Here is a 25,940-nt window from a genome sequence, read left to right on the forward strand (position 1 = left end):
AAAGTATTTGGTTTTCTGTCAGCTTTTCTTATGAACTCCATGTGAACACAGATTTTTGCCTCATTTGCTTTCAAGTGACCTGGACACAAACAGGCCATTTTATCTGTTTTTTCTTTTTCGAATCTCCTCTTGATGGCTTTAGCCCTTTACAAACCAAATGGCCGTGCCAGTCTAAATTACCCAGGTCCGCCAGCACCTCTCTTACCTCATAAAGATCATGACCCAGCACGGACACTGGCAAGCCTCAAATGCCCCATAACCCCTTACCAGTCCCAAGGTGCCCACTGCTTTAACGTCCTTCTTAGCTCCCTGCTGAACACAGAGCTCTCATGCTCCACTCTCCAGTGCTTCCTTCCCCCACTGTCATTCCTACCTTGTTTCCCTGTTTGATTCTTCCCACGAGTTCCAGATTCTTGCAATTGTACAGATCCATTGTTTGCCCCAGCCATAAGCAGTGGCAAGCCAGCACCTCCATTTCATGTCTTTATCCAGGTTACAGCATCCTGATGGAAGGAAGGCTAACGTGGAGTACAACACCCACATGCCCAGTTCCCACTCTAACTCCTCCCTCATGTGAGCAAATTCCACCCTCGGGCAGACAGCTCAGTTTCAGCTGATGTCTTCTCAGCCTTGGTTTTCTTGCAGTCCTATTCTGTCTGTACATGGAGTCAGGGGTCGTAATAAATGATGGTTCTTGAGTCCGTCAACCATCCGAGGGGGTCTCCAATGCAGACTTCAAGGAGCCTGTCACCCTGTGTCACGTCAAGGAGTGTAGAGGAGGACAGTTCCCCTGGGATCTCTCCTGCAGACTTTGGGTACTGAAGTTCCCTTTGGGGTAGACAGCTCAGCTTCTGTTTCATGTCTTACATCAGTATGGGGGAGAAGCCCCCACTTGCTTTTCCCGCATGGAGACACGCTTATCCATACCACATGGGGGAAGATGGACGAATTGGGACTACCCCCATGTATGCTCTCCCCTCAGACAGCTCAGCCTCAGTTGCTAGCCCATCTCCCTTAGCAGAGGCCCTGTAACTGCATTCCCCCCAACTCATCTCTGGTTCTGTTTATCCCCTGTCCAGCCACTAGTTGTTGATTGCCTCATCCTGGGAGGTGGATTTCTGTTCACCCTCAACTGAGCAGCAATAACAGACCAAAGAAACAATTTAGTCATGATAGCTGTCTCATTTGAATCCTCACGTGAGTCGGTCTTCTACCTCCTACCCACTCTCTGGCACCTAAGACCATGTACAGCTCAGGTCAGGGGAAGCAGGTTTCAGAAAAGGAGTGGCTGGCATCTCCAATAAGGGTCTGATGCCCCTCCCCCACCTTCCTCCTACACAGGAATATTAATAGACACTATCTTGTGAGGATCTATTGAAGTCATCACAACTGTTCTGATTTCAAGACTGTAGCAAGCCATGTCACACCCGGAGGACAGAATTCCACAACTGCCTCCCTTGTCAGTTCTGATGAAAGGCAGACTGCATTACAGGCCCCCTCCCTGCCTCATTAGGATTCAAGAGCCTCTGAAAACACTGCTGAGCCTTTGTGAGTGACTCAAGGCCTGGAGGAAATTAGATCATACCTTCAAAGTTAGCATATGGCAACCGACAGCCACAGCATTTGGCCCTCGCACGCTTGACTCGTGTGTACTCTGGATGCTTGCTGACGAAACTCAGCTTTGCTGTGCCTTTGGCCAGTGGGAGCCTGGCTGGTCATAGTGCTGACAGGACAGTCATGCCCATGGCTTCTGCAGAGATTTCTGTAGAGTGCCTCAGTAAATGTGGCTTCATGTTAAGTCTGTACACAGAATAAGACGGGAGCCAAGCTTTCTTTTCCATCCCTCTCCTGTTCCTTCTGAGCTCTTAGAGAAAGGATTTGTGAGTAGAATTCAAATGGGTAATTTTTGTCTTTCCACGGTGGGTATTGGAAAAGACAGTCTGGCTGTGTTCCATGACAGGTGGAGAAGATGAAAGGATGTCCTGAGAATTATGACTGAAAAAAAAGAATAAGATTATCTCAAATCAAACGGATATATTTTATTTTACTTGCTCATTTTCAGATAGGAGCTAGAAATACAGCTTGGTGGGAGGGAATGTTCATGGTATGTACAAAGCCTAGAGTTAGATCCCCGGAATTACCCTGTCCAAAAGACAGGTTTCTAACTTTTTTCTTTTTTTCTTTTTCTTTTTTTCCCCCCAGTTGAAACAGTATCTCATATATCTCAGGCTAGCCTCAAGCTTGCCCTGTAGCTGAGGATGACCTTGACCTTGTGATCCTCCTGCCTCTGCCTCTTGAGTGTCAATAGAACATGCACTTCCATGACCAGTTTTGGGGATCAAACCTGGGGCTTTGTGCATGCTTTTCCAACGGAGCCACATCCCAAGTGCTGTTCCTGCTTTTTTGCTGAAAGGTGTGTTTCTGTATGTCTGATGACAGTGCTTGAAATCAGAGCTCTTTCCTCTAGAGGCGTAAGGATGTACCTATTCCTGTCTCCCTTGTGTGGCACAAGCAGCTATTCGAGTTTGCTGGCCTGCTTTGGAGTGAGTCTGTCAGAGGAAATGTAGCGCTAACCTTTTACACACATTCCTATTCCAGACAGAGATTCCTGAGTCTGCAGCAGTGAGACATCTGAACAAACCTCATCAACACCGCATGAGATGGTGGGAACCGTTGTAGGTCTTTGGAAAAAGGGCTCAATCTATTTTGAGATCAATCGATATGGCCATCGATTCTGAGGATGTAGGTCTGCCTGCAGAGACAGAGAGATTAGAATGTCATGTTCCTTCACCGAAGCTGTGTTGTGAGCAACTCTATCTGACAGAATGTCACACCTCCCGGAGACCCAGGAAGAATAGCTGTGTGCCAAGAACTGCAGTAATGTGCCCAGGCACTTTTCTGAGCCTCGATCTGGCTCTTCCTTGGAGCCTCACGTGTTTCCCTGTGTTTCTGTCTTTGTAGGAGTGCGTACTGTGCCGCCTCGGTAGCCTCTCTCACCAACATCATCACTCCAGACCTCTTTGAAGGCACGGCCGAATGGATAGCCAGGTGAGAGAAGTCACATGGTCCCTAGTCCTCAGAGAGCAAGCAGCCAAGAAGCATAAAAACTTAAAAGTCCAGACGGGAGTATAAAATTATAAGAGATGTCTTAGGGGTTCTTTGCTGTGCCCTCTTATAAGTACTTGAGATTATTTTTAGACTTCCATTAATGTGTATTATAGTTTATAGTGGCACAGATCAAACTTTTGGTGAGTAGCACTGGTGAGAGTCTAAATTGATTAAAGCAGTTTGGCAATATCTCAAAACACCCTTGCTTATGAAACCCAGGAACTTCACTCCTACAGAAACTCACCCACGTGCATAAAAGAGACAAAGACTCGTTTATAAGAACAAAACACTGGAAACAGGACTGGGTATGGTGGCCCTTGGTACCCACATGGTAATCACAGCATTCTGGAGGCTGGGGTAGGAGTTCAAGGCCATCTTTCACCCCATCTTGTGTTTCAGGCTAGCCTGGGCTACAAGAGACCCTTTTAAAAATAGAAAACAAAAGGCACATGTATATGCGCCTGTGTGTGTGTGTGTGTGTGTGTGTGTGTGTGTGTGAGAGAGAGAGAGAGAGAGAGTATATATGTGTGCGTATGAGTGTGTGCATGTTTATTTGTGAATGTGTGTGTGTTTGTGTGAGAGTGTGTATGTGTGTGCGTGTGTATGTGAGTGTGTGTGTGCATGTGTATGTGAGCATGTGTGTTCATGTGTATGTGAGCGTGTGTGAGCATGTGTGTGTGTATGTGAGCATGTGTGTGCATGTGTGTGTGTGCATGTGTGTGTGTGTGTGTGAGTGTGAGTGAGTGTGTATGTGAGTGTGTGTGTGTTCTGGGTCGGCCTCCCTCCCCCCAGCCCTCCCCTCTCCCCTTCCTGCTTTAGATCTAGACAGGTTGCGCTCAGCTTGATGCACAGCAGGCATCTAGAAGCTTCCTTCCAGCATGAAATTCACTTCATTTTTCTGCTTTGTTGCAGCCCTGTTTTATTATCATCTTCATTCATTTTAATAAAGCATAATGCTTCCAAAGTTCTCAGAAAAGGACACCTAGGAGGTGCATTTTGTAAGCTTGCTTGGTGGCCTGTCTGGTTGGAGGTTAATAAGTTGGCAATGGTGTAGACTGTATTTGTCTGAATTCTGTAAGCGTTGCTTCATTGTCTTCTGACTTTGCGTGTCATCATCGGTGGATCTGATTTCCACAGTAACTAACAGTCTGAGGGCACCGTAGACCAATGGTAGTGCTGAGACTGAAGCTGAGCGCTCCCTGGATTTGCTTCTTTTTAGTGCTCTGTTTCTCAGTTGAGATAGCCCGTCTTTTTATGCCTTCCCAGTATGCTTTTCTTCACTTCCTGTGGCAAATAGATAATTATTATTATCTGCTTAGAAACCCTTGGGGAACATGGTCTGGTCCCTGCTGCTCTGGAGGGTAAGTCAGAGAGATCCATTGAGTACAGGAATTCAAGACCAACCAGTCTGGACAACATAGTGAGACCCAGTCTCAAAAGGGTGGTATGTGTAAGAGGTGTGTGTGTGTGTGTATGTGTGTGTGTATGTGTGTGTGTATGTGTGTGTGTGTTCATTTATTAAGAGCACTGCCTGTTCTTCCAGAGGACCAGTGTTTAATTCCCAGCAATCCATAGTAGCTTACATCTGTCTGTAACTTAATTTCCAGGGGATCCAATACCTTCTAATGGCCTCCATGGGCATGTGCTATGCATGTGGTGTACAGGCATTCATGTTAGGCAAACACCCATACATGTAGAATAAAATAATCAAATAAAAATTTAAAAGCCCATCAGTAGGTCTTTTCAACATGAGTATCTTATATTGGACATGTCTCATTTTCCTGGGTGTTCATGTATTGAGTAGCTTTAGACGGTGTCCTAGACATGGTGGCTGGTTTGTTGTAGAGAATGGATTCCAGGCCGGGCAGTGGTGGTGCACACCTTTAATCCCACCACATGGGAGGCAGGCGGATTTCTGAGTTCGAGAGTTCAAGGCCAGCCTGGTCTACAGAGTGAATTCCAGGACAGCCAGGGCTATACAGAGAAACCCTGTCTCGAAAAACAAAACAAAACAAAAAAAAAAAAAAAGAGGATAATGGATTCTGTTAGATTGCTTCAAAGGATGTTTTTGTTTTTAGCAGACAGGCCACTTAGTCAGACTCACACTGTAAACTTCAAACAGTGCTCTGCCCTGCCGTGGGTGGTGGCTCAGATCTCAGATTGGTTTTGATTCCAAGCTGCTCGGTTTACCCAGTGTCTGTGCTTTCAACGTAGAAACTTGAGCTGAATTTGGGTTTTTCCATTTCTGACTCTTTTGGCTTGTCCTCACTTTCTAGTAGCCTGTTTCTTCCTGCTAAAGATGGTGGCTTTCTATTAGATTCAGCTGCCCTGCCCTGCCCTAAGACCCAGGCTGCCACTGCCACCACCAGGGTACTATGGCTATCCATGGCAAACCAGAAGGAAAAAAGAGAAGAATGATAAGGTAGAATAGAAGGCCTGGCTCTCTGCAGTTGTCGGCTCTAAGTTTTAATGCCACATTGAATTCCCTGTACCTTTCCTTTGTCTGCCAGGCCTAGGAGATGTTCTGCACCGAGTAGGAGTGTCCAGCCCAGTCTTCAGGAGGACTCTCTAGCAGGACACTCACTGAACCAGTCTGTTTACAGCTAGCTTTGTGCCTTGGACACGTTATTTCACATTTGTCAAATGGTGGGATGTTAAATTGTATACATATTTGGAACACACCAGATTCAAGTGAGTTAGCCTGTGGTGATAACCTTAGTGCCTGCCACCGTGCCAGGCCATCAAAACGCCCAGTTCCTGGGCATTTGTTTTGTTTTCTCTTTATCCGTCATCAGTGCCCCATGCACCTGACCTTGAGAATCTCTGTTAGTGCTGTTTGGATACTTTGGGGTGATGAGCCTCGGCGTGGATCAGTTTCCCTGTGTACTAGGCACTCAGCAGGCCTCTCATTTGGAAGCACTGTTTCATGACCAAGAAATCACATTGCAGTATTTTCTTTGGCAACTTCTCCTTCTTTGTTTTTATTTTTGAAACAAGGTCTCAGTGTGAACCCAAGGCTGATTGGTACTACTGGCCGGCCATCTTGCCTTGGTTTCCTGAGTGCTAGGTTTACAGGCATATGCCAACCTAACTCGGCATACTCCTTTTACAGCATCTTTTACAGAAGTCTTAACTCATCTTGAAAGACTTTTATCAAATTTGTTTTTAGACACGTTGTACATATATATAGTGCCTTCTAGCTACTGTAACCCACCTGCTTCTCTCCCCCAGTCCTCACCCTTTCTTATCTCCACCCCCCACCTAGTCCCCACCCTCTCTCCAAGTCCCTTTCCCACATTCATGTCTTTTTGTTTTGTGACTCACTGAGTTTTCCCAGGGTTGTCTGCGTGACCACAGCTGTGAGGACATCCACTGGAGCTGGGTGGGTTCCTCAATAGGTACACAGCTCAAGACAATGGTCATTCCTCCCCCCAGAATCCATCCATAGCCAGCTGTTCAGTTGGGAGGGGTAGGGCCTGGTAAGCTCCTCCCCCACATCCGTGACGTAGCATTGGCAGACCCAGTCCTGTGCAGGTCCATTGCAGGTCCTGTGAAATCATGACTGCAGTGGTTGTGTTCTGCCTCCCAGCACTTCACAGGCCTTCTATGGTCTCTGAGCTGTAGAGGGCCGCATCAATGTCCCGTCAAAGAACGAGCGCTCCACACTCCAGCACCTTGGCCAGCCGTACACATTTGCGTTCACCACCATTAACCGAGACTTAATGTTTTTAAAGCCCACTGAGAGTCTGTTCCCTATCTCTTAACTTTTTCTTGTATTTTCCCAGAGCTTTCCTTACCATTTACTCATTCGCCCTTCTGCTGTTTTATTCCCCAATCTTACTTTTAATTTTCCAGAGTTTGGTTTTCCTCTCTCAAATACTTATTTTTTATATTCTCTGCTGCTCTGCTATCTTTGCAACTTCCTTCACACGGTATCATCTAAGACACAGCATTAAGGGGCCACAGAGATGGCTCAACAGCTAAGAACACTGCTGCTCTGCCAGAGGCTGTGGGTCCCACCCCAGCACTCACGTGGCAGCTTCCAGCCTTCTATAATTCCAGTGCCAGGGGATCTGACTCCATTTTCTGGCTTCCACAGGGACTGCACATGGTATACAGGCATACATGCAGGCAAAACATTCATACACACACACACACACACACACACACACACACACACACACACACAAAACCTTTAAAACATAAAAATAAGATGGAACTTTAAGCAGTTTTCTTCTGTGCCCAGCTTGTCTCCTCCACCTTGTCTTTGAGGCTAGGTCTCTTTTCCATATGGAGCTGCTTCCTGTATCTGGTGCTTAGCAACTCTGTCCATGCTGCCTCTCATACTGAAAGGCTGATGAGAGCCTGCACACACACTGAGCTAAGGCCTGCTGTTTTTCAGGGAATTCTCAGGGACCAATATCTGATGAAGGGCTTTGTTCTTGAGCTTTCAAATTCCTGCCTAGGGTGTGAACCTGGCAGGCTTGTTATGAATTACAAGTAGAGAAAAGGTGAGGTGTTGGTTCTGTGTAGTGGCCTCCCACTGATCCCTCCTGCTTTCTGCTGTGGAAGCTGGGATTCAGCACTCTCCTCCCTTTTTGGTAGAAGTGTAGATTTTAGAGGTAGGTGGATAGGATGGATAGATAGATAGATAGATAGATAGATGGATGGATGGATAGATAGATAGATAGATAGATAGATAGATAGATAGATAGATAGACAGAGAGACTGCGGGAGACAGAGTCAGAGAGAAGAGGAGAGGAGAAAGGAGAGAAACAGAAAGAAAGAGGGAGAGTGTGGAGACTGGGCCTGGCATGGGATTTTGAAACCTCAAAGCCTACCCCCTGTGACACACCCACTCCAACAAGGCCACACCTCCTAATCCTTCTCAAATAGTGCCACACCCTGGTGACTAAACGTTCAAATACTTGAGCCTATGGGGGCCATTCTTATTTAAACCACCATAATACTCAGACCTGGTCTTGCTCTTGGCTGCTGCTGCTTCTTTCCCACCACCCCAGACCCAAGGAAGGTTTCTCTAACCGCCCATTTAGGTACTCTTAGCCTCTGTGCATGTCATTCAGCTTTTAGGATTTTGCTATTGCTAGCCTGTGTTCATGTTGTCTCCTGCTGTCTATCCTGGCTGTTTATGCCATTTAAATCCTCTTCTGTTTTATTGGGCTCTAGTATTCAGTCCTTTGTGTTGTCCATTATGTGTGTTTGCGGGTGTGGGTATGTTGAAGACAGGGTCTTGGGCAGCCCAAGCTGGATTTGAACTTGCTATATAGTTGAGGCTGGCATGGACTCTGATTTTCTTCCATCTATCAGTGCTGGAATTACAGGCATGTGCCACTGTGGTCATTTCCGAAGGGTTTTATTAACTGAAAAAAAGCAAGATGAGGTTGACAGACAGATAAGAGCAGTCTGCTTGGACTGGGGACATGGCTCAGCTGTTGGGAGCACTGGCTGCTCTTCCAGAGGTCCTGAGTTCAATTCCCAGCGACCGCATGGTAGCTCACAACCATCTGTAATGGGATCCTATGCCCTCTTCTGGTGTGTCTGAGGACGGCTACAGTGTACTCATATACATAAAATAAACAAATCTTTTTAAAAAGCAGCCTGCTCCGAGCATGCAGCTGGTTTCAGACTTTGCACTCTGGTTTCCCTGAGCCTGAGTTATCTCAGAAGAAAGGCTGTGGGCTCTCCAGACTCCAGACTATAAGGAGGGGCTTGGAAGTCCTGTCAGCTCCTGGATGAGGGCCTATTCACCTGTGCCGTTCCACTGCAACAGAGAAGAAGCGTGACTTTAGGAAATGCATTGTGGCCGGGTGGTGGTGGTGGCACACGCCTTTAATCCCAGCACTTGGGAGGCAGAGGCAGATGGATTTCTGAGTTCGAGGCCAGCCTGGTCTACAGAGTGAGTTCCAGGACAGCCAGGGCTACATAGAGAAACCCAGTCTCGAAAAAACCAATATATATATTTAAAATTCAGGACTAGGGACAGAGCTAGTGGTAGAGTACTTGCCTCGGATGAGTGAGGTCCTGGATTCAACCCCCAGCACACATCCAGGTGTGCACATGCACACACACAGACCTTAAAGTTATTTCATACATAAAACATGTTTGTTATAGGTAGGCAAAGAAGAAAATCTAACTTAGTTGTACTCTACCACCATGATGTAACCAGTTCTAATTTCATTTCCTAGAGTTGTGATAAATACCCTTACAGAAATCAGTTTGATTTCCAGAGTCTGGGATACATCCTAGAACAGAAGTAAGTAGAAGGAACTTGCCGGGCAGGAGCAGAGAGAATGAATGCATGCCTGCCTACTAGTGCTCAGTTCACTTTCTACTCTACACAGGGGATGGATGACCTAAACCCAGGCTGTGGTGCCGACCACAGTGGGCTGAGTCTTCCCACATCAGTTAATATAATCACGACACTCTCCCATAGACACGCCCATAGGCCAGCCTCTAGACAGTCCCTCACCGACACTGTCTTCTCAGGTGATTCTACATTGTGTCAGGTTGACAAAAGTAACCATTCTACATTGTTGGTTGTTGCTTTTGTCTCTTGAGACAGGGTCTCACTATGTAACCCTGGCTGACCTGGAACTCACAAAGATCCACCTGCCTCTGCTTCCCAAGTGCTGGGACTAACAGCATGCACCACCATGCCCAGCCTTAGACTAAATTTTTTTTTTAATATGTATTCTTCCAGAGTTCTAGAAATTCAGTCATACAGTACACTGTTATTTTCTAGCATTCATGTACTAAGGGAACCATTTTCATCACTCTGTAGCACTACTTAATGAGCAGGTGATAGTCGGCTGTAAGATGCACCATGCTCCAGATCTCAGCCTCCCCTCACACACATCTGAACTTCTAAGTTGATCTGACACTCTGCTCTCAGATATATGGATGTGGCAAACATGCTTACAGTGTGCTTGGACACTAATACTTACTCTGTAAGGTCAGTTGCTAGAAGTGACCCTGTCCTGCTGACCCAGATTATGCATGGGCTGGGGAGGTGACAGTAGATCCAGCACTTGCTGTGTGGGCATGAGGACCAGAGTTCATCTCCTCAGAGGCAGTAAACTCTGGGCAGTCATGGTGGCTGCCTGGAATCCCAGGCACACTTGGTGTGACAGAAACAGAACATTTCCTGGGCAAGCCTGCTAGTTAGACTAGCCAGAATTGGTGAGCTGCAGGTTCAACAAGAAACTTCCTCTGACTGGTGGTGATGGTGTACACTTTTAATCCCAGCAGGCAGAGGCAGGAGGATTTCTGTGAGTTCAAGGCCAGCCTGGTCTACAGATTGAATTATTGGACAGCTAGGGCTACACAGAAAAATCCTGTCTTGAATACAACTCCTTGCCTTCCCCTTACCTCCCAAAAAAAAAAAAAAAAGAAAGAAAGAAACTACTTCAGTAAATAAAGTAGAATCTCATACATAGCTCTCAATAGACTGGAACTTGCTGTGTATACCAGGCTGGCCTGTAGCTCAGAGGTGCTAGGCCAAAGGTCTGTAACAAAGGTGTAGTAACACCCACTTCAGATATTTTAAGTATATAGAAAACTGAAAAATATAAGAACAAAGTTTATTTTTGAGTAGTTACAAGCTGAGCACAGTCTTATACTTAGGAGGTTTATAGTTGTTGTTGGTGTTTGTTTGTTTGAGAGAGGATCTTGCTCTGTAGCCCAGGCAATCCTCCTGCCTCAGCCTTACAAGTTCTGAAATTACAGCCGTGAGCCATCACACCCAGGTAGTTCCAGTTCCTTGGAAAGCTGAGATAGAAGGATCACTTGAGCCCACCTGGGCAACATAGTTGCCAACAATATAGTTCAAAAAAATTTTTTTTGAGCAGGTGTGTAACTGTGTGTGTGTATTTGTGTGCCCGCAAAAGTGTATGTTTGTGTTCATTATAAAAGTTTTGAGCCATGCTGGTCGGTGGTGGCGCACGCCTTTAATCCCAGCACTTGGGAGGCAGAGGCAGGGGATTTCTGAGTTCGAGCTCAGCCTGGTCTACAGAGTGAGTTCCAGGACAGCCAGAACTACACAGAGAAACCCTGTCTCAAAACAACAACAACAAAAAACAAAAAAAAACAAAACAAAAAAAAACAAAAAAAAGGGAAACTAGACAAAAATTAAAAAAGGCATTCGCTAATAAACTTTGTATTTGAAGATGGCCAGAGATAGCAGTTATTTTTCTATTTTATTTTAACTTGATGATTCTGCTACCTAGAGTACTTTGCAACTTTTCCCCAGTGAGGATTGACCAGTGCTACTATGTTTCTTATGTAAGTGGACAGTTTCTAAATTTCCAGGGCCTACTAGTTTTGTTTTCTAGGAAAAGGAAACTGCCAACATTGATAGGTAAGGGGCTAGGGAGATGGTTGAGCCCATAAAGTGTCCTGTACAAGCAAGAGGACCTGAGTGAGCCCAGTACCCATGTGAAAAGTCAGACATACTTGAAATCCCAGCACTGGGTAGGGCTTGGGGATTCCTAGGACTCATTGGCAAAGGCATCCCAGCCAAAAGGATGATTTCCTAGGTTCCAGTGAGAGACTCTGTCTCAGAAATTAAAGTGGATAGCCCTCCTGAGGAACACCACCCAGTGCTGACTTCTGGCCTCCTTATACATGTGTGCACACATGCACACACATACATACATACACACACATGCACATACATGCACACACGTACATACATGCAGCCAAGGTAATAAATGAGCACATTTCTACCCATGGTGCTACCATCTTTTGCTTTCATCAGAGCTGACTTATTCTCTGCCACCAGATTATAGACAGGACGATTGTCTTCATCCCTGCACTCTCCATATCTGCTTCTTTCAATCTCTTAGGTGCCAGAACTGGGAAGGCGGCATTGGCGGGGTGCCAGGGATGGAAGCCCACGGTGGCTACACCTTCTGTGGCTTGGCTGCGCTGGTGATTCTCAAGAAGGAACGTTCTTTGAACCTGAAGAGCTTGCTAGTGAGTAGCTGTTGCACCATCCTCTCCCTGAGCCCAGGTTTGGTGATGTGACTCGATCTGGGACCATGGGGAGATCTGGTGATGGGAAGGCCTGGCTGAGCTCTAGCCTTGAGTGCAGATGAAGCTTCACGTGTGGTTGCTGGTGTCAGCACAGCTGTGCGTCAGCACGTCTCAACTCCCTTCTACCTCTCCTGCCTGCTTTGAAGTTTCTGAACAGACCCAGAGTGGACTTGAGTCCTCTACCTCCTGGAATGAGCCAGACTACCTTTCTCCCATGTTCCCAAGAATAGCAATGGTCCCTCTAGATTCCATATTACCATGTGTCTTAGAATCTCCTAAGAGAAGAGGCTCCGAGAAGAGCTTTGAAGCATTTAAGGGCCAAGGATTTATTACCTGTGAAAATTCCCTATCTGCATTCTGGCAGAGCTCTGCCTGGGGAACTTGCTATTAAGAGGTCTGGGCATCTCTTCTAGACCCCCAAGCTCTTGGCTAGTGTTCAAAAGGCGGTCAGGTTAAGGGAATCCTAGGATATTCAGAGAGAATGTATTCCCCTTGTGTTTTGGGGGTATTGCTGCCCTGGCTATCATGAAAGCAAACCAGCTACAATAGACCTTCAGCTCTCTCTCAGAGCAGATGCCAGGCCCTCATTGTTGAGCCATTGTGAGCCTTCTAGAGCGTTGCTTTTATATTTTGTGGCGGTGTAACAAGCAATGTTTTGCCTTCATTGTGAGAGACTAGCATGCTCTATCAAGGTTCTGGAAAATTGATACCGAATGACCAACTTTGTAGATATATTTTACAATAAGATCATCCTGAAGAGATGAAAGGTAAAGTCTCATGTTGTCTTAGTCAAGGTTTCTGTTGCTGAAATGAAACACCACTGCCAAGAAGCAAGTTAGGGAGGAAAGGGTGTATTCAGTTTACACTTCCACATTGCTGTTCATCACCAAAGGAGGTGAGGACTGGAACTTACGCAGGGCAGGAACCTGGAGGCAGGAGCTGATGCAGAGGCAATGGAGGGGTACTGCTTACTGGATTGTTTTCCCTGGCTTGCTCAGCCTGCTTTCTTACAGAACTCGGAACTACCAGCCCAGAGATGGCACCATTCACAGTGAGCTGCCCCTCCCCCTTGATTACTAATTGAGAAAATGCCTTACAGCTGGATCTCATGGAGGCATTTCCTCAAGGGAGGCTCCTTTCTCTGTGATGACTCTAGCTTGTGTCAAATTGACACACAAAATCAGCCAGTACGCGTGTTGTAGGCAAAAAGGAGGAATATACTAGTGCCTAAGTTAAAATGCCAGTACTGTAGGCCTGAGCCTGCTCTGCCTCTTCGCCAGAAATCCCTGGGAAACGTTTCTCATCTGCTTTAGCTGCACTGTCTCTTTCCCTCTGGAAAGTAGGAATAATGGTACTTCTTTGAGGGTTAAAGAAGACAGCCCAGCCAGGCGATGGTGGCGCACGCCTTTAATCCCAGCACTTGGGAGGCAGAGGCAGGTGGATTTCTGAGTTCGAGGCCAGCCTGGTCTACAGAGTGAGTTCCAGGACAGCCAGGGCTATACAGAGAAACCCTGTCTCGAAAAACCAAAAAAAAAAAAAAAAAAAAAGAAGAAGAAGACAGCCCATTAAAAGCCTGGTATACAGAAGGTGCTCCATAAATGCTGGCCCTCCCTTTCCCAGTGATCCCCTCCCTTCCTTTGCTATACACAACCAATATCTGAGCCGGGCAGGGGTGGCGCACGCCTTTAATCCCAGCACAGGAGGCAGAGGCAGGCAGATCACTGAATTTGAGGCCAGCTTGGTCTACAGAACAAGTTCCAGGAGACCTAGGGCTACATAGAGAAACCCTGTCTTGGAAAACAAGAGAGAAAGAGACAGGGAAGGAAGGAGGGAGGGAGGGAAGGTGTCTTTGACTTCCTATATCCAAGGGAAGTGGAACCGACCCCTGGCTTTAGGCACTGGAACAGAAGCATGACTTGAATCTACTCATGTTTCGGGGTGAGTCAATGCGCAGAGAGGCTGCCCCCCAAACCTTGAGTGTTTATTTCACTGTCATTAACTAGCAGTTCCTGAAGGTTCATTTAAGACTGACTAGGGCCGGGCAGTGGTGGCGCACACCTTTAATCCCAGCACTTGGGAGGCAGAGGCAGGCGGATTTCTGAGTTCAAGGCCAGCCTGGTCTACAGAGTGAGTTCCAGGACAGCCAGGGCTACACAGAGAAACCCTGTCTCGAAAAACCAAAAAAAAAAAAAAAAAAAAAAACCCAAAAAAGCAAAAAACCAACCAAACAAAAAAAGACTGACTAGGGAGATGTTACTACCTAAACCCACAGGGTTTGTCCTTTTAAGCACCCAACACTGACTTGTGTGGCCATGACCTGAGACATAATCTAACTATTATATTTGAAGAAGTCCAGGCTTCCCTCTGAAGAGTTCCGTGCGTCTGCATTGGGAACTCAGTCTCGGAGGGCTCCAGATACTGAGCGTGTGCGCTTGTCCCTTTCAGTCCAGTGCCAGAGCTCCATGGCCTCAGGCTGAGCAGGGAGAGCATTGTATCTGCTCCACCAGTTGGTTCTGCTCATCCCTCCAAGACTATCTTTATGGAGTGTGTTTAGAAAATGTGGAGATAAGCCCGGAGCGGTGGTATCAGGTGTGGCCACTGGGTGACAAGTGCCAGTTTATAGCTTCCGCCCAAAATTTCTCTTGTATCACCCCAAGAGAACTGAAGGCTAGACCAAGAAGTTATCATTTGGTAGTGCTGCTCAGTGCTCCACCCTTCAGTCCTGGTGGGGACTTGCAGATGTTGCTGAGTGAATGTCCTTAGGTACCAGGTAAAGGCAGGACTAGCTTGATGTCATCTGACGAGATCAGCCCAACACTTCCCTCCTCTGCTTTGAACAAACTCCCCTGTGAAGTGATGAGAAGAGACATGTGGTTCTGCCTGAGTTTTCTGCCCCAAGTGAGTTTAAAAGACCTTTGCAGGCCTCCCACACCAGCGTGGCCTCTGCACTCAGCACCTGCTTCCACTGGACTGAAGCAAAGGTGGTTGTCAGGGTAGTGGGAACTAGAGAGGGTGATGGGCTGTATGTAACATGATGCTGAAGGGTGACTGTTTGGGGAGGGGAAAAGAACAAGTCTGGTGAGGGGGTGACAAGAAATACAGGAAATAGCAATGAAGGAGACAAAGAATATATATATATATGAGCCATGCGGCGGTGGCACATGCCTTTAATCCCAGCACTTGGGAGGCAGAGGCAGGTGGATTTCTGAGTTCAAGAGTTCGAGGCCAGCCTGGTCTATAGAGTGAGTTCCAGGACAGCCAGGACTCCACAGAGAAACCCCGATTGATATATATATATATATATATATATATATATATATCTGCCGGTTGCTTCAAAATGGTCAAGCTTAAATGACAGTTGCCACTGGGGAAGAGAGGAAGGGAAACCAGAACCCCAGATATTGTCCCACCGAGTGATTGGCCCTGGGACTCTCCTGTGTTCTTTCTCAGCAATGGGTGACCAGCAGGCAGATGCGATTTGAAGGAGGATTTCAGGGCCGCTGCAACAAGCTGGTGGATGGCTGCTACTCCTTCTGGCAGGCAGGCCTCCTGCCGCTGCTGCACCGAGCACTCCATGCTCAAGGTGAGTCTGCACTGCTACTGGGGCTGGAAGAGGAGCTCCCTGGTCCGTTACTAACCCAGTGCTGTAGAGAGGAGCTGGAAGAAAACTCTGGCTCCAGGGGTTTTGAGGACTGGTATGGAGCCTCCCACCCTTGGCGCTGAGACGCTCCCATGGTTTCAGATCACTCAGTGCTGCCTCAGGTGACCTTCCCCTGAGCCACTCCCTGTTATCTGAAGGGAGCATCCCCACCCTGCCCTGGCCCCACAGTGACTGGAACTGCCATCTCAGCTGGTGCGATGCCACAGCAGAGCCATGTTGGGTCATGTCAGAGTGAGACACTCCTGCACGTGTCATCAGAATGGTGACAGGAGAGGCAGGGATGGAGAGGGGCCGAGGACCTGGACCTATGAGAAAAGACTCACCTGCTCTGACTGAGCACAAGTCACTATCAGAAATGTGTTATTTTGGGTCAGTAAGATAGCCCCGTGGGTAAAGGCTTCTGCAGGCAAGTCTGCGAACCTGGGTTCAATCCCAGGGGAAGTGGAGATCTCACTCCCGTGAGTTGTCTCACCTCCACATGTGATCCCTCCATGCAAAATAAATAAGTAGAATGTTGTTTGTTTTTGTTTTTTGTTTGGTTTTAAGACATGTTTTGGCCGCCACTGCTTGCGTCAGTGGTTTTGTTTCATTTGGCAGAAGTCAGAAGTCGGGGTTGACACTAAGGACCTCATGCATGCAAGACAAGTGTCCTGCTGCTGAGCTGCAACCCACCCCTCGAAACGTTTCACTTAAAGTCAGTAAGCGGCCCTATGACTGCTTCCCTGAGCAGCTAGACTAGAGAACGCCAAGTTCCTTTCTAAGGAGCGGCCACAAAGCAAGCAAGACAGCAGGCAAAGGCTCCAACAGCCCCGTCTCTCAATACCGCCTGACTCTGCTCATTCTTGCCTATGAGCACAGGGCTCACAGGTGGGAGGGGAGGCATCCCTGCTGGCTTCCAATCTGTTCCTGCAGGGAGATCCCGTAGCCCAGAGGGGGACTTTCCTGTGGACTCAGCTGGGTGACTAATTGCTCAGATGTAAGAGATGAGATTCCCTCCTACACCTCCCACACCTAAGCTTCTTTGGCCAACTCTCTGAACCCTAAGTTTTAATTCCTTAATCTCATTGAAGTTGTCCGGTTGCAGATGCCTTTGATACTGATCAAAAGCACACGGAGGCCCTGTCCTCCCTTTCAGCCTGGGGCCCTGGGGTTTAGGCCTCAGAATACTGGGGCACATAAAGGCCAGCACTCTGGAGCCTCCTCAGGCTCTGACACATCGTTAGTAGGACTGTCAGGGAGTCCCTAGAGCAGCAGTTCTCAACCGATGGGTCAAGACCCCTTTCGGGTTTGAATGACCCCATCACAGGGGTCACATATCAGATATCCTGTGTATCAGATGTTTACATCATGATTCATAAAAAAAGCAAAATTACAGTTATGAAATAGCAACAAAAATAATTTTATAGTTGGGGGTCACTCCAGCATGAGGAACTGTATTACAGGGCTGCAGCGTTAGGAAGGTTGAGAGCCGCTGGTCCGGAGGCTGGCTTTTCTGAAGAAATAAGCTGAGGTTTTGGTGAGCTGGCGTGTAGAAAGAGCCACAGGTGTTGCTGTTTTTTCCAGAATGGTGGCTCTATGAACAGCAGCAGAGATTTCCCAAGCATTCACTGTGCCACAGTGTTTCACTTGTGTGTTCTCATCTGATCCCCAAACAGCCCTGTGACACCAGGACTTTTGATTTTGCAGAGAAGGAAACAAAGTAAACACAGTTAAGGCTTGCTTTATAATCTGACTGTAACTGTAGAGGCTGTCAGGTGGATGCAGCCCTGCTTGCAATACTACAGATGAATGCCAACCCCACCCTCACCTACACCCACCCAAAAGTTACCCAGCTTGCTTATAACTAAAGGTGTTAGATGGCCATAGGTGGGTTACTCCTCTAATCCTGGCACTCAGGAGGCAGAGGTAAGAGCACTCTGAGTTCGAGGCTAGCCTGGTCTACATAGTGAGTTCCAGGACAGCCAGGGCTACAACAGAGACCTCTATTTCAAGAAACAAAACAGAATCAAAGAAATGCATGTTAGGGGTGGGGAGAGATGGCTCACTGGTTAAGAGCATGTGCAACTCTAATGGAAGACCCGAGTCCTGGTCCCAGCACCCACATTCATTAGCTTAAATGGCTTCAATTCCAACTCCGGGGACCTGACTCCTTCTGAAGTGGAGGCCAGTCTAGCTAGTCTACACAGTGAGATCCAGATCATCACATGCCCTGTTTCTGTCACACCAAGTGTGCCTGGGATTCCAGGCAGCCACCATGACTGCCCAGAGTTTACTGCCTCTGAGGAGATGAACTCTGGTCCTCATGCTCACACAGCCAAGTGCTGGATCTACTGTCACCTCCCCAGCCCATGCATAATCTGGGTCAGCAGGACAGGGGCACTTCTAGGAACTGACCTTACAGAGTAAGTATTAGTGTCCAAGCACACTGTAAGCATGTTTGCCACATCCATATATCTGAGAGCAGAGTGTCAGATCAACTTAGAAGTTCAGATGTGTGTGAGGGGAGGCTGAGATCTGGAGCATGGTGCATCTTACAGCCGACTATCACCTGCTCATTAAGTAGTGCTACAGAGTGATGAAAATGGTTCCCTTAGTACATGAATGCTAGAAAATAACAGTGTACTGTATGACTGAATTTCTAGAACTCTGGAAGAATACATATTAAAAAAAAATTATTCTGAGGCTGAGCATAGTGGTGCATGCTGTTAGTCCCAACACTTGAGAGGCAGAGGACACAGGCAATTTATCCTGCAAGTGGACTGACTGTAAGTAGGCATTTGGTTTTGTAGGGTAGTGTGCAAATGGCTGTTTAGCTTATAAACACACTTAAGGTTTTAACCTGGCGACTGCACTGTTAGGAGATTACACCCAGAGATGTTAATTGAGGATGCCTAGGCTCTCAGTAGCAAACAGAAAATATCCACTGAAAGGGGAAGAGTCGCCCAGCCTGGTCACGTGCACACATTTAAGCCAACATTCAAGATGCAGAAGCAGAGTTCAAGGCGAGCTCGACCTATATAGCAAGTTCCAGGTCAGCCTGGATTGCACAGTAAGATCCTCTCCCAACAAACATGAGTGGGTGAGTAAACAATGCTCTCTCTAAAAGGTACTTACATCATTGGCTCTGTACAGAGAGCTTCCCAGAACACAACATAAAGTATCAAAAGCCACACCCAGGGCAGTCATGTGCATACCAGCTGGTGTCTAGTGACTTTTCCTGGCAGCATTTCAAAACCCTCTACAATGGATAATATTAAGAGAAGCAAACTATATCCTCTACTGTGCCCTTTAATTTTCTTTAAAAAATTATATATACTGTTACTTATATTCTAATTTTTACAAATTATTTGTGAGTGTGTATGTGTGCGTGCGTGCATGTGTGCGTGCATGGGTGCATGCATGTGGTATGTGCATGCATGTGGGTGTCTTAGGGGTCAGGCTCCCTTGAGCTAGAGCTACAGAGGCTGTCAGTCACCTGGCACTGAGCGCTGGAACCAAACTTATCTCTCCTGCAAGGGCAGTTCTTCTTAGCCCCTGAGCCGTCTCTCCTTTAAAGTAAATGAATTTAAAAAGAATTATTTTTATGTGTTGATATTGGATATTGAGCCCAGATCCTGCTAAGCACATTGACTACCACTGAGTCATATCCATAAACTTAAAGGTTTATGTATCATTTATTTATTTATTTGCGGTACCGGGGGTTAAACCTAGAGCCTCATCCATAGTAGTCTAGATTCTATCTCCAAACTGTGTCACCAGCCTTAACATTACTTTTTTTGTTGTTGTTTTTTGTTTTTCAAGACAGGGTTTCTCTGTGTAGCCCTGGCTGTCCTGGAACTCACTGTGTAGACCAGGCTGGCCTGGAACTCAGAAATCCGCCTGCCTCTGCCTCCCAAGTGCTGGGATCAAAGGCGTGCGCCACCACCACCACCACCACCACCCGGCTTTATCTTTACTTTTAAAAATTTGCTTGTGGGGCTTGAGAAATGGCTCTCTAGCCTGGCTAGAGCCTGGCTGCTCACCCAGAAGACCCGAATTCATTTGGTTCCCAGCACCCACGTGGTGACTCATAATCACCTGCAACTCCATTGCCATGGGGTCTGATTCCTTCTTCTACCTCTGAGGACACCAGGCACCAGCTATGCTCATGGTAAACATACATGTATGTTTACACTCAAACACATAAAGTAAAAGTAAGCAAGTCTAATATATATATATTTGCAGCTGAGACTATATCTCTGTGGTAGAAGGATTTCCTAGACTGTGTGAGCCCTGAGTCTGAGGTCCACCACTGGTGTGGTGGAGGACGCAATGATCTTATTTCTAATTAAAATAGAAAAGGCTCAGCACAATGAAGCACACAGCTTAGCTCCATTCTACTTCCTAGTGTCCCTCAAATTGTACATTTTCTTTTTTCCCTTGCTCAGCTTGCTCCTTTTTATTGTACATCTGCATAAGAGTGAACACTAATAACCACACGACAGAGTCAGTACTAGGCTGTTTTCAGATTTCCTCTGCCAATGAAATTAATCCAAACTCTTTAATTTAGCCTCAGGCAGACTCTTTGGACAAGGTCAAAAGCCACATTCTTAGCCAAAATATCATAAGATCAATATCTAGGCCACATACTAGCATTCTTCTCCTCTGAAATCTCTTGAGCCAGGCCTCTACAGTTAACACATTTAATTTGGGCTGGCTTATAGTTTTAGAGGCTTAGTCCATCATCATCATAGCAAGAAGTATGCTATGTATATGTCTGCGTGCTGGCAGACATGGTGCTGCAGAAAGAGCTGAGAGGTCTACATCTTGATCAAAAGGCAGCAGGAAACTGTCTGCCACACTGAGCATAGCTTGGGTATATAAGACCTCAAAGCCCAGCCAGGCAGTGGTGGCACACACCTTTGATCCCAGCACTTGGGAGGCAGAGGCAGGCGGATTTCTGAGTTCGAGGCCAGCCTGGTCTACAGAGTGAGTTCCAGGACAGCCAGGACTACACAGAGAAACCCTGTCTCGAAAAAACAAAAACAAAAAAACAAAATTTTTTAAAAAGATGATCTCATGTATCTGACACTAGCCTAGAATTTCCTATATAGTCTAGGGTCGCCTTGAACTCATGATCTTCCTACCTGCCTTCTAAGAGCTGAAATTAAAGGTATCTGCCACCATACCCAGCAAGCATTGACATATTAACAGTCTTCATTTATTTACTGTTTCTGTTTATGTGTGGGTGCATGTGTGTGTACTTGTGTGTCCTGGTGTACACACACATATCTCAATGGCATAGGAAGGCCAGAGGTCAACAACCAAGTATCTTCCTTAGTCACTGTTCAATCTCACTAGACTGGCTGGCCAGCAAGCCTCAGGATCCCCCTGGTTCCACCCATCAGCCCTGGTACTGGTGTACTGCCATGCCCAGCTCAGCCCTGGTAATGGCATACTGCCATGGCCAGATTTTTAACCCGGGTGCTGGGGGCGGAACTCGGGTCCTCATGCTTACAGCAAGCACTTCATGACTGCTCTATCCTCCCAGCCCCATGTAATTAAAAACAATGATTACATTACTCAGTCCTGTTTGTATTCCTTGAAGGGAGGGGGTGTGTGTGCCAGGGGGCATGTGTGGAGATCAGACCTGGTTCTATGGGCTGAGCAGTAAGAGCCCTTACCTGCTGAGCCATTCTGCTGGCTCTGTATTGTCTACAAACTCTTTATGAAGCTGAGGATGACCTTGGACATCTGTCTGATCCTTCTAAGTGCTGGGATTACGTGTGTGTTACCATCCTCTGTCTTCCACAATGCTGGGATTAAAGGCACGCGTCACCGTGCCTAGCCTGATTTTCTTAATGTTGAGCTCCTCTGCGTTCCCAGGTTGTTTCACTTCTCCTTTAATACATAGTTTACATCAGATTATTAGTATTTTGCAATTTTTGTACCTTTACTTATAAGTATCTGTTATAAGTTTGATCGTTGTAATAATTCAGGGCAATTTTTAAAAATTAGAGTATACAGCCTGTAATGACTCAGTGGGTATGGATGCCTGCCCCCAAGGCTGGTGACCTGACTAGTGGTGGATTACTTGCCTAGCACCCACAGGCTCTGAGTTTAATCATGTAGCACACGTACACACATGTACATGTGTACACACATACCCCTCCCTGACTCATGCATGAGTAGCATAAGATACACAGTGCTCATATTTCCTGACTTGACTGAGATTCTGTTCCTGGCTCCTGCACTTCTGTCAGTGGAGATTACCTGATAGAGAGCTACAGATAACCAGCATGTGTGTGATCTTGAGTTTGATTCCCAGCAAAATCTGGAGGCTGGGACATCCAAGGTTAGGGTACCAGCATACTCTGGTGTCTGGTAGGGTTGCTGTCTGCTTTCATTCATGGAAGGTCCTGTCACTGAATCCTCTAGAGAGGAAAGCTGTGTCCTTATGTGCTGACAGGTACTAATGCATCTCTTTTATCTCTTTTTACCCTTTTAGTTACTGGGAACATTTTAAAAATTACATTGTGTGTGTGTGTGTGTGTGTGTGTGTTCCTTCTTTATCTTTTCCTTGATTCAGCCTAATAGCTGAGACAACAAGTGCATTTTTTTTTTGAAGGATAAAGCGGGGTGGGCGGGCACTAAAGAGGTAGCTTGGTGATTGACAACACTGGCTGCTCTTCCAGAGGACTCAGGTTTGTTTCTCAGCACCAACATGGTACCTCACCACCTGTCTGTAATCCTAGATCCAATACCGTCTTCTGGCCTCCATAGATCTCAGGCACATGCTACATGCAAGAACCCACATATGTAAAAGTAAAATAAAAATAAAGTAAAATAAAACAAATACAAAATTATTGCCAAATGTGTATGCACACCTGTAGTCCCCGGAGGCGGAGTCAGGTGGATCTAGAGTTCAGGATTATCATGGGCTACGTAGTGAGTTCAAAGCCAGCCTGGGCTGAGACCATGTCTCAAGAAAGAAAATAAAATACTTTCTGTCTGAATATTCTATAACTAAATGTGGAATTTTCTTTTACCATGTGTGTTATATGTCTATGTACATGTTTGTGTGTGCACATGTACATGTAGGTATGGGTGGAGGCTGACATTGCTGTCTTTCTCAGTCTACACCATATTTTTTTGTGACAGGGTCTCTCTTGGAGTTTTCCAATTCAGCTAGGCTGGCTGAACGTGAGCTACCAGTATCCTCCTGTCCCCACCTCCCTGGGACTGGAATTACAGGCATGCACTGCTGCACTGACTCTTTACACGGGGGCTGGGATCTGAACTCGGGTCTGCATTCTTGCATTTGTTTTGCCTATAATCTCACCCACTCTGTTCACATTAGCCTTTTGTGAAGTCTTCCTAGAGGTTTTTATGCCCATATCTATGAGATTCTTGGCCCTATTGTTTTTCTCAGTTCCCTTGTACCTCTCCTTAAATGGGATGTTTCCCTGTTATCCAGAATGATGGTTATGAAGATGATGTAGTAGAACAGACATTTGTGTTTAAGTGTTATATGAAAAACATGCAGTTATGAAATTATAATAATTGTAACTATATAGGGGAATTCATAAAAAACAAAGGTGGTGAGCTCTCTCTTCTCTCCCTGCTTGGTAACCGTGACCTGCAGAATTCTTTTGCTGTATCAGCTGAACTTAAGAATGAAGGAAGCCGAATGGTGGTGGCACACACCTTTAATCCCAGCACTTGGGAGGCAGAGGCAGGTGGATTTCTGAGTTCGAGGCCAGCCTGGTCTACAGAGTGAGTTCCAGGACAGCCAGGGCTGCACAGAGAAACCCTGTCTCGAAAAACCAAAAAAAGAAAAAGAAAAAGAATGAGCCCAGGCTGGAGAGATGGCTCAGTGGTTAAGAGCACAGACTGCTCTTCCAGAGGTCTTGAGTTCAATTCCCAGCACCCACATGGTGGCTCACAACCAACTGTAATGGGATCTGATGCCCTCTTCTGGTGTGTCTGAAGACAGCTACAGTGTACTCACAGACATTAAATAAATAATTAAGTATTTAAAAAAAAAAAAAGGAATGAAGGAGCCCAGGGCCTAGGGATTGAGCCCAGGGTTCAGTGCTTGCCTGACATGCACAGCCTAGGGATTGAGCCCAGGGTTCAGTGCTTGCCTGACATGCACAGCATGTTTCCCAGCATCGAAAGAGCTGAAAAGAAAAACAACCCAGGACTCAGGTTTCTCCAGGACTTAGGCTCCCAGCATGGCTGGTTTTTGCTTGTGCCGTCCGTGGCACAGAACAGTCAGCAGTGATGGCTTCTGGGACAACTGTTTGGGTCTCTGGGAGTTTCCTTTTGATGTGGATTTACTTCAGGGTAAGAAAAGTCAGGGTAAGCTATTTGCTGCTAGGCTCTGGTAAGTGGTGTGATTACCAAGTTGTAGAGAGGAACTAAAGGCAACGCTCTCAGGAAACTGAGGCAGTCTTGGAGCTGCACTGAGCAGCCAGTGCTGGAGGATTGGTTTCAGACCGTCATCTATGTTTGTTGGTACACTTCGGGGCAAATGAGACTGCCACCTAGACCTGCTCTTTGACAACACAGCCAAGCTCAGGAGAGGGCACTCATGGTGAAGACAGCAAGTGTACTAAGAGTGACTGGAATGAGTCAATAACCACTGATGTCAGTCCCGCCCTCTGACCCTGTGTTCCCCAGGTGACCCTGCCCTCAGCATGAGCCACTGGATGTTCCATCAGCAGGCGCTGCAGGAGTATATCCTGATGTGCTGCCAGTGTCCAGCTGGGGGGCTTCTGGACAAACCTGGCAAGTAAGTGTTCTCTTGGGGAGAGGGAGGAGGGGAGAGGGAATATGCTACCCATGCTCTCTTAGAGCCAGGCGCATCAACCCGGGCATCCCTTTCCTTCATCTGCTTAGCACTAACGTTGTGAAGGGAAAGTGTGACAGTTGCGGTAACCGCCTTTCAGTGCCATTGAGCGGTCACCTCTGGCTACTTATCCAGAGTCGCTCGTCGGAGCCCCCAGCTTATGTGCACCTTCCCCAGGGAGGGAAATGGATGGCTGACTTGGTAGCTTTTCTTTACTGTTTTTGTTCCATGGGATACAGTTTCTCTGTGTAGCCCAGGCTATACCAGAACTAGCTCTATAGGCCAGAGACCAGTTCAGACTGGCCTTGAACTCAGAGATCCACCTGCCTCTGCCTCTTAAGCTAAAGGCATGTGCCACCATGCCTGGCTTCTTTGACTTTTCTGTTCTGTGTTTTTCTCGTTAAGCCCATTTAACTAGAATAGTTTGTGGAAGGAAGTACAGATGAGCGGTGGGGTGAAGCATTTGCACAGCACTTATGATGGTCTGGGGGCAATCCTGAGCATGGTAAAACAGCGAAAAGGAATAGGCTATCAAACCGATGACTGTTATAAATAGATTATAATCCAACAACTACTCTACAGTAAATTAGACAACTAAATGCAGACCCAGGGTGCTGTGAATGGTACCGTAAATGAGAAACATAAATAAAATACGAGGTGGTATTACAGTCTGCGTGCACGTACGCACGCACTGCTGCTGGGCGGAAGGCCGGGCCCAGCAATTTATCAAGAGGCACGTGATTGATTCCTAGACATTTTTCTAGAGAAATGCATTAATTTAGTACTACCACTCTCAGAGAGCCCTTTCCAGAACAGCTGGAAAGACTGAAACAGTTCCTATGGCTGAGGGTGGGGCTCAGCAGTGGCTGTGGCCACATGCAGGTGGGAAGCCCTGAGGTCCATCCTCATCAATGCAACAACGCAAAACACAACCAACCAACCAGGCAAAAAAAAACAAACCTAGTCCCATTGTTGGGTAGAACTCAAAAATGGGACCTTCAAGGCCACTGCTGGGAACAGCCATGCTTCCTTTGACCGTGTATAGGAAAGGGTCCAAGGCACATCTGTATCACTGTCCTCTGGATTCATGTGGCAGTACCTGGGGGAGTTGGGAGGGAGGGGCGGGGCCGTCTCAGAGCTGTCTATCTGTCCTGGTAGGTCACGTGACTTCTACCATACTTGCTACTGCCTGAGCGGCCTGTCCATTGCCCAGCACTTCGGAAGTGGAGCCATGCTGCACGACGTGGTCATGGGTGTGCCCGAAAATGTTCTGGTAAGGCAAGT

General features: G+C 46.8%; 1 protein-coding gene across 2 annotated transcripts in view; it reads left to right on the plus strand.

Moving 5' to 3' along the window:
- The window catches only part of Fntb (farnesyltransferase, CAAX box, beta), an 83,821-nt gene that overhangs the window by 52,117 nt on the left and 5,764 nt on the right, over window positions 1-25,940 (plus strand). For both annotated transcript variants that reach the window (XM_028788711.1, XM_028788721.1), the window contains exons 7-11: window positions 2,962-3,048; window positions 11,973-12,102; window positions 15,613-15,745; window positions 24,488-24,599; window positions 25,815-25,929. In XM_028788711.1, coding sequence (XP_028644544.1) covers window positions 2,962-3,048; window positions 11,973-12,102; window positions 15,613-15,745; window positions 24,488-24,599; window positions 25,815-25,929 — 577 coding nt within the window. The remainder of the gene's footprint in view (window positions 1-2,961; window positions 3,049-11,972; window positions 12,103-15,612; window positions 15,746-24,487; window positions 24,600-25,814; window positions 25,930-25,940) is intronic.

This window comes from Grammomys surdaster, unplaced genomic scaffold (genome assembly GCF_004785775.1).
Source record: "Grammomys surdaster isolate TR1022 unplaced genomic scaffold, NIH_TR_1.0 127, whole genome shotgun sequence".
NCBI lineage: Eukaryota > Metazoa > Chordata > Mammalia > Rodentia > Muridae > Grammomys > Grammomys surdaster.